This window comes from Trichoderma gamsii, assembly GCF_001481775.2.
Source record: "Trichoderma gamsii strain T6085 chromosome Unknown Scaffold_14.2, whole genome shotgun sequence".
NCBI lineage: Eukaryota > Fungi > Ascomycota > Sordariomycetes > Hypocreales > Hypocreaceae > Trichoderma > Trichoderma gamsii.
This window is the reverse complement of record NW_020171351.1, coordinates 749,100-759,171: the sequence shown is the minus strand read 5'-3', so window position 1 is coordinate 759,171 and position 10,072 is coordinate 749,100. Positions and strand designations below refer to the sequence as shown.

Genomic DNA, 10,072 nt, shown 5'->3' with positions numbered 1-10,072 from the left:
TCTTTTGATCGTTGGATGGAACGCAGTGCGGAATATTGAGATGTAGAATGGCGCCACTTTTAGTATGCCGACGGATGCTTTTGGTGTTCAGATGTTATGAAAGTGGGAACGAATTGCGTCGTGGATCCTTTTGAGTGAATTTTGTAGTGACTCTTCCAGTGATTGAACCCGTATATGTAAGCGGAGTTAAAGAGGTCGAGGGAGGAGAGTATCGTGACGGATAAAGATAAGTAGCTCATCTTGGGCTTTGGTATGAGGGTGATACGCTTTGCTTTACGACATGACAAGGACATCCATTAGCTGTCTGTGCCCCTGGCCAGATGGCGACAGACTACATGTAAGACTGTTGGTATTGCGGGTAATTGAGAACTTAATTCTCTTTGTAACGTTATATGCTTGCTTACTCGGACTGCCAGGGGAAGTCACCCTGGAGGCTGAGCCGTCAGATGGACGTATTTGCATATGAATGAGCACCTAGCACGTTATGTAGAACTGTTACACATTGGGAGAGTCAATTACAAGCCTGGCTGTACAAGAGTATTTTATACATATTGATGCCAAGTGCTATACTTCTTTCGAAAAGAATTAAATATCCATCTTATGCCCATGTTTATATTACTTTGCAAGGCCACCGAATTACATTCACGCCTAGCTCGGATATCTAGCTGTTTTCGTCCTTATGATGCTTCGAGAGCTACTCACAGTAGTGATATGAATAAGTATACATCGATAGCAGGCTAGACAATCTCCAACTTATGAGTTGAAAGCTATACAGTACCGGAAAGAGCGGTAGCTAGATCCTTTATTCCGAAAGGCGCCTTGCCGTAGCATGATTGACAAGCCTCGCCCAGTGTGTGAGTTGGCGCTCGGTTTGAAACTTGTATCCTAAACTGCCCAGGTAGGATATCTATCACAGCCATTAGATGCACCTATTATCGTGTCTCCCAAGCAAATGTTATCTAGTCTAGCTACAGTGAAAACGTCCTCCCTGTTTATAAACAGCCTCCGCTCCAACAGTGACTCGGTGTAGCATTGGACGACCAGTAGATGTTTAGTGGAACAACGGAGCCGAACTCTAGAACCTTCTCTCTTGTTCGATCAGACAACAAACGGCGCGTGGGGTTGTACGAAATGTCCGCTAGACTTGGGTTACGGGTTCACCTTGCAATAGTTGCCGGGTGATTTGCTATGATAAAGTACTTGAACGCGCCTTTTTTGGCAAGGCTGGAATCAAGTATTGCCTGTAAGACGTGGGACTAGCATGAAGCTTGAAACAGCATCGGTAGACTTCTATCTTAGCCCCTCGGAGATGTCGCTGTGGGTGTAATTGTAATACAGATTTGCAAAGCATAGGCACATACACGGCTCAGCTCCCGTTTGTGTTGCTCTCAACCGGCCAAGCGGGAATCCAATAGGATGTGCAACGATGAGTACTGTCAAGTTTTGAGACAGAACAAATAGACATATGAACGTAATGATGAACTGAATGATGCAAAGATCTAAGTGGGTTTCAACTGTTTGGGCCTAAGTTCCTGAGCAGCTCGTCTTTTTTTTTTGTAGAATGGCCTTGCTCACAATCTTGATGCAGTTTACAGTTGAGGCACACAAACTCGGGCATATAATGCCAATTTCGCCAAATTCAAGTACCTTATAAGCTGGGCGTTTGAAGCGGGCACGGTACGCTGCAAATGCGGTACGCTGCAAATGCCTTCCCTTGTAAGACGATACTGCTCATGCCTTGAAGCAGCGACTGCCAGTCTAACCGGCAGCTCCAGGTCTGTGTTCTCTCAAGCGGGCTAAATCTTTTCAAGGGCTGGAAATCATATAGTGTAGTAAGTTATAGAGTTGCAACTCTACACCATGCTTCTGATCGGTGATTTCATGCGTAATACATAAGCTATATGTATTTGAGTAATGGATGGTGAAGCGCGGCTAAGAAAAGCTTCATGTACAGAAAGGCACCCATGCTCTCAGATTCTAGGAACAGCCGTCGTGTAATAACAATTTTGCTTGTTAAGAACCCTGCGGCTTTTCATGATGTCTTTGTTAAATCAGTACTCAGTCAGGTTCCTTCTTCACAGCAGGATGCACTTGAAAACATGTAAAAAGAAGAATTGGAAAAGATTGACGTACTAGAGACGGAGAATTCAGTTGGGCGTGAAGTCTTCATAGGGTTTGACTCCGCAGCGATCATACAAGCAAGTCTTCGTGGCGCAGTTGGCTAGCGCGTCAGTCTCATATTCTCCATAAATATGATCCAAATCACCAGTTTGGGCCATCTGAAGGTCGTGAGTTCGAGCCTCACCGAGGACATTCTTTTTTAAAGTGGGCTTGCGATGGCCCTTAGAGTCTTTTCTTATTATCTGAGTTATTGAAGAACCACTTTCCAGCACAAAGAAAGCACTGATCAAATCATTTCACGCCCTCTACTCTTCTTTTTTTCTCTTTTCCCCTCTTTTCTTTGCTTCTCTCTCGTTTTCCTTAGAAACGTGATACAGTCTTGTTTGTCGCAATCGTTCGCTTTTACTTGCTGGGTTTTTGGCTGAAGCTCATGATGGAGGAACAACTGGTATCAAGTCCGTTCCCTGTATAGCCAAATTTGGGGAAGTCTTCAAGAGCGCATTTTGCTTGGGGCAGCTTTATCCCTTTGAAGCCTTAATGCTGGCCGCCGAGCAACTGGGCATCTTTACCATGAAAGAACATCAGCGGGTAGCACGCCCTGGGCGTCGAGTTCCGCAATGCGTGCCCGTTTACTACATCAGTTTAGTAAATGTTTAATCACTTATTAGAGTGTAAGCCTTGTGGGTCTTGACGGCTCATAGTTGCGATAGTGGACGATGCAATTATAGTTCTTTCACCGAATAGATCAGGTTTGGCGGATATGAGTACTAGCCATCGCTTACCTTCTTGGATGATGAGGCAGCAGCGGAACCGGAACCGGAACCGCCACCTGTGAATCTTCGTGCGATGTCTTTTGCCTTGTTCGCAATGGTAGGCTGACGTCTCTTGAAGCACTTTTCGCACGGATCGTCTTCTACGTAGTCTCTGGCCTCCGTAAATTCACCACAAGTTTGGCCCTGTTTAGCCATTTCACAGGGCACCCTCAGCGTTTGCAAACGCTTATCGCAAATGGGGCAGAAGCAACCAATATAGGTGCACATTGTTGATTAGAGAGCGGGTCTTATTCGTGTATGCTGCGGTTGAGCTGGCGAGGGAGCTGGTTAGCTGGTGAGCTGGCAGATGATGTCTTGGTTGTAATGAAGCCTTTCTTATTGAGCAGAAAAGTGGGAGAGCGGGAGCACTTCCTTTATAATTTCGAACTTTGAAAGTTATTTGACTGTATTATACACAATTTTGCGGCTTTGTGCATCGTTGTTCACTCGCAGTGTGACTGAGAGCCACAATCTTAGTCGTTTGTTCGTTGTGATTCACTCATGATCCACTCCTCTGGTCAAGAGACGATTTGATACAGGTAAATCATTCTTGTTGATAGCAGTGATTTTGCAAGAAAATTCTTCTTTGGCGGTAAAATCGCAGTGGATTGAATGGCTCGTCTCCTTGACAAACATCGCATCAGAAAGTGATTATAGGAAATTAGGCCCTGTGAGTGGGCAGTAGGAATTGTTACTCTCCAAGGGAAAAAGTCAATTGCAAAGAGAAAACATTATAACGCTATTCACTTGCCATGGCCAGAAGTCTGACAAACCAAGTTTTATATGTTGAGGTCTACGATAGCATGCAAATAACACGAGCTGAGCTGAGTCACCTTCAGTGAGAGATTCTCGTGCCAGTTGACAACTCTCAAGCTTCTTCTACTCGCTCTTTTCTAAAACTTATTCGCAGCAAGATGTATTTGCTAACAATTGCATATACAGGTAACTAATCTAGTGCTTTCATGCTATTATTGGAACGCTCGGCCGGCAACCTGCGATTTAATAAGTGGCTATCTCTACCATATACCTCCGACTCTCATCAGCCAGTAATCGTTATGCTCAACGGGAGCTGCTTTTTCACATCTATGAGAGTTGCAATTACGGCGTTATTGAGAGTCTGTTATGAAATAGTCAGATACTATTGAACCTTCGAGTATCGTGCCTCGATAAGTAGCACATCACAATTCTGTTGTGATCTGAATGGGCCGAGCTACCACCAGCCTTCGACTAATCGCTTACTTGATAACCCTCATATAGGACTATATTGAGGGTTCAGCTCGTTTCTTTTACCTTAGCATTTTGCTTCTACACTGAATCACTACGGCGCGTAAATACTCGTGAGGAATATCTCATATCTGCCACCTACTTCTTTCTTTATAATTTGACTGATATGGCAAGATATCATTGTTTCTAGCGCTCTCAATGCTTCACAAATTGATTATGTGTTCAGGACAGATTCTATCACCTGTCCATGCTGCTTGCCTGATACCCAAATCACAGGCCTACAGTTGTCGGGTGCATACGATAACAAGCGCTCAATCACAGTATCTAGTTTACAACAACGCGATCATTGTGGTAGCACGGTGCTATCTAAGACTAATAGTGCTCCTTCAACATTTTAATTAGATATGGTAAAACCGCTTATACGCCTATATTTCCCTGACTTGAAATAAACTTCATGGCAGCGCACGGAGGTGATACTATCTGGTGTGCTACTGCCCATCTGTCGACACCGCCAATGATGATGATGAGAATAGATTTTAATAAGCGTGTATTATGGCAGTAAGTTGATAAGTTTATGGAGCTATCATTATAATTAAGGACGGGACAGGAGTGAATGGCGCAAAGCCGTATACAGAGCTATGCTCAGATAATCGATCCGAGGCGCTTAACATTATTAAATTCGTCCTCCTCTCCATGTATTTTTTAGAGCTAGCTTTTGGGAAAGACATTGGCCATTTCAGGATAAGGGAGTGCATACATGCATAATGTAGTATTCGGCTTGCAAGGCCGGCAGAGTGGCGTTCAATCATCAATCATCTCTGTCTAAGACTCAGGCGCAATTAAGCGAGAAAATGGCGTGACCATACTTTGACTTCTGAACCTGCTTAATCTACTGTAAAACGAGGCTGGATTTGACCCAGATCCTGTAAGGGATGCATAGAATACTGTTACCTGGATAATGAATGAGCGCGCCTGAGCTACTCGACAGCTACCACGCCCGCCAGAGGTCTAGAGAGTGTTACAACATGTAGCTACATGCTAGAATAGATATAAATCGCCGGGATCACTCGTCTTAGCAAGGAATATGTTAAGTTCGCGATCATCAACCCTTAGGAAGCATTTGTCATCATCAACGCAGCCACTCCAGAAAGATTCGCATTTGTTTTCCTGCTAGTGAAGGTAAATTATGCGACTTGGAAATCAATACCAACACTTGGGAGGACATGATCGCGTCGTGGCTGACTGCTTGTCAGCTTTTGGATCCAGGTTCACATCTAAGTCTGATTCACTCAGCATATATTAATATCCTTACGCTCTGTAATATATTACTATGATCTCAGGGTCTTAAATGTGGATTAATCAGCATTCAGGTCATACAAGGTAAGCCCGTCCAGGGAGAAGATGAAGTACACAGTTATTACACGTCCATGTCCGCAGATACATTAAATATCCATGCGGCCCAATGCGAAGCGTCTGTATAATAGCTCATTTATAAACTTATAGGCTACAAGACTCAGTTCGACTCTTCGCATCGCGGCTGCGATATTGCATCCACGCCTCTAGGTAGGACATGAGAATATGACTGCTTCCATTAAAGAGCTATAGTGAACCGTTACCAATTTGTAATTCAATTAGCCTATATGGGACTATGCATTTCGAAGAATGCTCGATGCGGCGATTAATGATACGCCGTCCACTTATGACCGATGAAGCCTCATAAAAGCTGAGTGCGCATTTAGGGATCAGCCGGCGTGGCTTGATATTTCGAGCACATGTATCTTTTCGCTTTCGGTTGGCAAAACAGGTCCTGTATTCCGCGATGTGGTGCTGTGAAATTTGTTGCTGCCCTAGTAAAATGTATCTTGCTCGTACCGCTGGATTGTTGTATTCACGCAGCAGAGTCAGCCTACACTAACACCGTGTCTTATACTGAGACATGCTTGAAGGCGGTCTACTGAATCCTTGCTTACCCAGTCATGCGGTGTGGAAAGATCGCGAGACACACCCCGCCATAACCTATACTGCAAATATTGCAGAATTTCCTCCAAACAAGTGCATTGTACTTGATCTGCTAAGCTTCAAAGACTTGAACGAACTCTCTAAGTGGTATTGTATTTTGAACGATATTTCAGAAATTTTTTGGTACTGTTGTTGCTGAAAACGTTGTTTAGACTGGTGCTGGTAAAAGTCCATGCCCCGTTGTCTTCACACCCTTTCCCAATGCAATTTTAAAGCGATAGTGGCCAGCTGAAACAGAGACACTGAGCGTGACCGGTTTGGGGGCTATAGGATGGCGACTCCCTTATATCTAAATCAAGAAATTGTTCCGCCTCACTGTAACGGTCATCGAGATGCCACATCGTTGCGTGTATCTACCCATTATGCGAGCGAGAATGGTTAACTAAGATTACCTACCTGTGAAGCATCCATACATGTAATTACTATCCTATTCCATTACAAAGGGCTTGTCAGATAGGGAGAGAGATAATTTTATTCGCCTGAATCATCCTTTCAAATGGATGTGCTACATGAGACTGGACGCTTCATAAGGTCGAGGACGTTTCCAACGTAATATCTCTCCGCCGGCACCAGTCAGACAAGCGGCCGGCATCCTAAACAGGCAAAGGTGGCAAAAGTTGGTATAGCCTTAAAATTGGCGTCTGACGGCTCAGTGGGGATTTTCAGCCCCAAATCCACTTGTAGGCGCTTGTGCCCGTACAAGCGGAAGCGATCTGGTTCAGCCGGATAGGGGTCCCTTGCCACTATTGTCTCGCAGTGGGCCGAGAGACCAAACAAATCAGCGTTGAGCGATGGGAAGGGCTGTTGTGGCGGCATGCTCTCCTTTTGTGGTGCATTGCTAGGCTCGGGAGCGGGAAATTGTACGCCAGCCCGCGGTAGATGAAATATCTGCTACTTTAGTAAGTCTCTGTAGGCAAGTATTCCTTGAAGCCTTATTCTGGCTAGTGGCCATTGTAAGCAAAGCAGGGAGAGCAAGATGCTATGGTAACGCGATACACCTTCATGCACACGAAACGCGTCCTCGTAGAGCCTACCCGGAATGCATATTCAGCCTGCTTCATACCGCTGTTGCAAAAACATAACCTATGAAGCTTCAAACGAGTCTATCGTGTTGATAGATGGAGATCATCATGTTATAGCGTACACACGCTGACGGGCTGCGAGGCGTCACTTACAACCTTGAAGCGGCTACATTAATACGGCGAAAAGAGTAGTAGGATCAGTAGAACAACGCGAAATATCATTTTTTATAATTGCTAGTATTTACTACTGCTTTCTTTTTATAGTATTGTGCACGTTCTTGTAGCATTTGGAGGACTCAGACCTCTTACAATAATATACATGGAATTAACGTGTAAGCCTATGAAGTGGCATAGCAGTTCTAAGTAATCATGATTAATCGCTTGAACTTGAATTTACACATATTTTTTACTGCAATGCCAGCATGTAGATATAGATATTCATATAAAACCACGTTCTTTGCGTTTTGAACGCGACTGCTGGCATAATAGGGCAGTCTTCGTGACGCAACGATAGCCATACAACGATAGCCGCTGAATTGCCATGGCCATCTCAGCAAGAACACTAGTAATATACATAGTCAGATCGACGGAGCTCAAGTCAGTAAATATATTGACCAATTACACACTTCTTCTCACCGATTGTGTATCACTTCGTTCATCTCACGTTTCCTAGCCCTGCCGCTTTGTGGCAAGGCGCGTCCATTTTGCGAATACTAGTGGCCGACGCGCGAGACATCAGGCGAGGGTGCCCTTGTCAAAATTAATGCTAGCTAGATATACAAGTAGTGTTAACTGGTCACATCTCATCCTAGCGAGTCCGCTTGGCGCAAGGGAGGAGCCGCTGTCTCGCATCTTAGCTCAGGCAGATGATTATCGCTGGTTGATCCGACTTGTCCGCCTTGACCCATGGTGCTGCATATACACACATAGTACGAGTACCTATTTTAGGCCTATGCCTATCCAAACAATATACTGTGCAAGACATTATTAGAAATCCAGGCAATGCCGCTGCAGCTGACAAAATCTTGGAGTACGTTCCTTGCATCAACAATTTATGGGCTCTCTTGCATTTTGCTGATCTTTCGGTTTGCTATTGGTGTGAGCACTTTGTCTAGCGTTCAAATATAGCCGCATGTAGTTTCATGATCCACAAGTCTAAAATACTAGTACTAATATTAGTATTGATGGCCGGAAGGACCCGATTCCGTGGTTGCACATAGGAGCGGTGCAACCGCTATGGACACCCCTACTGGTACGAGCCTGTATTCATCATACTCGTGAGACGTAATAAGTACTTTGAATGCTATCTTAGTAATACTGAATGTACTAAGCTACCGGCGGCAGTCTGCAGTTGCTCCCTTATAGTAGGTTACGAACCGTTCTCTCTTCTCTTGTTGACTCTTCCAGTCGAGCTGCTCGTTTGTTCTACGACTACGTAGATGCGCTGCGTTCAAGCACTTTGTTATTGCTTGACCGAGAAGCTTTTACATACTAACTAATTTGTTTGCCTGGATAGATCAGGCCTTTATTTGGAAGAATCTTGGTCTCTTCTGAGAGCCAACTATTCCATTACTTTTAATACATAATATCTGTCAGTACAAAGAAAACGAAAAACAAGACAGTGACTCTCGATATTAAGGTTCGTGTACATCAATATAATCCCCTTCAGTAGGCTAATCGATCTCTATAACAGGAAACTCTAAGCATCAGAGTGACATCCAAGTAAACGACATCATAGACCGGAACCAAAAGAAAAAAAGATATATATTATATGCGGGTTTAGAAAAAAATGGCGTCGATTGCTACTTATAATAATGAGGATCAGCCTCACACTCCAATTGCCATTTGCGGCATCAGCATTCGTCTTCCCGGAGGCATGTGTAATGCTGATCAATTCTGGCAGTCGGTCGTCAACGAACACGGCTCTCACGGCCCGGTGCAATTGGATGGCGGCGAGGACGGCCACGACTTGAAGAATGGCCTGCGCCCATTTGACGCCTCGCTCTTTTCCATGACCGATGAGGAAGCCAAGGACTGCAGCCCACAACAGCAGAAGCTCTTGGAGGTGACTCGCGAGTGTCTTGAAGATGCGTGCGAGGTCAATTACCGAGGCGAGGATGCTTGCGTGGGCTGCTATGTTGGTGCCTCTAAAGAGGATCATGCGTCGGTGGTTTCATTCAAGAACGATTTGAAGGGTCCAAGGTTCGTTTCTAGATCACTTTTATTCAGCATACATTTCCTCCAGATTACGTGGCTTGTTTGCTAACATACTATTTCCATCAGGATGATCACCAACTCCTCCCTTGTGGCCTTGCATGAGGCTTGCTGCGCAGTGCGATCTGGAAAAGCCAAGTCTGCAATTGTTGTAGCATCTAGTGTGATGCCAATTTCTGAGGATGGCGCTGAAAAGGGCGAGGCGGTGTCCGCCGTGTATATTAAGACGCTGCCTGATGCCATTCGAGATGGCAACCCAATCCGCGCTGTAATCCGCGCGTCTACTGTAGCAAGCATTGCGGCCTCCCATGATCAAGACTCTGTGGCTGGGGCATTTGTGAAGTTGATTCTCGACGCCTATGCTGCCGCCGACTTGAATACCTGTTCGTCGCTTCTTGTTCAAGTAAGTAACACCATGTGTCGAAATCCAAGCATTTGAACCGTAATTCAACGTTGTACTAACCTCCGATAAATAGTGTGATGGCGTCAATGGCCATATGGGTGATTCGGGAGAAGCGTCTGCAATTAGCAGCGTTTTTGGCGATAATGGAATCCATGTCGGCGAGGGCGCTCCTGGCCTTGTGAGCTTAATCAAGGCTGTGGTCACTTTGGAGAACCGAGTTATTCCTCCGACCGCCACTTCTAGTAAGTCGAGATTTA

The 10,072-nt window shown here is 45.0% G+C and overlaps 2 protein-coding genes across 2 annotated transcripts in view; one reads left to right on the top strand and one right to left on the bottom strand.

The window, feature by feature from the left end:
* Nucleotides 1-5,892: 5,892 nt before the first annotated feature.
* Nucleotides 5,893-6,135, bottom strand: TGAM01_v204899 (hypothetical protein; the record flags this gene model as incomplete). Its single annotated transcript, XM_024549533.1, has 2 exons — nt 5,893-6,031; nt 6,128-6,135. The coding sequence occupies 2 exons, from the start codon at nt 6,133-6,135 to the stop codon at nt 5,893-5,895; spliced, it is 147 nt and encodes a 48-aa protein (XP_024405763.1).
* A 2,852-nt stretch (nt 6,136-8,987) lies between these two features.
* The window catches only part of TGAM01_v204898 (hypothetical protein), a gene marked incomplete at both ends in the record, with an annotated part of 66,319 nt that continues 65,234 nt past the window's right edge, over nt 8,988-10,072 (top strand). The window contains 3 exons of the mRNA XM_024549532.1: nt 8,988-9,400; nt 9,482-9,815; nt 9,889-10,057. Of these exons, the coding sequence (XP_024405762.1) occupies nt 8,988-9,400; nt 9,482-9,815; nt 9,889-10,057 (916 nt within the window). The remainder of the gene's footprint in view (nt 9,401-9,481; nt 9,816-9,888; nt 10,058-10,072) is intronic.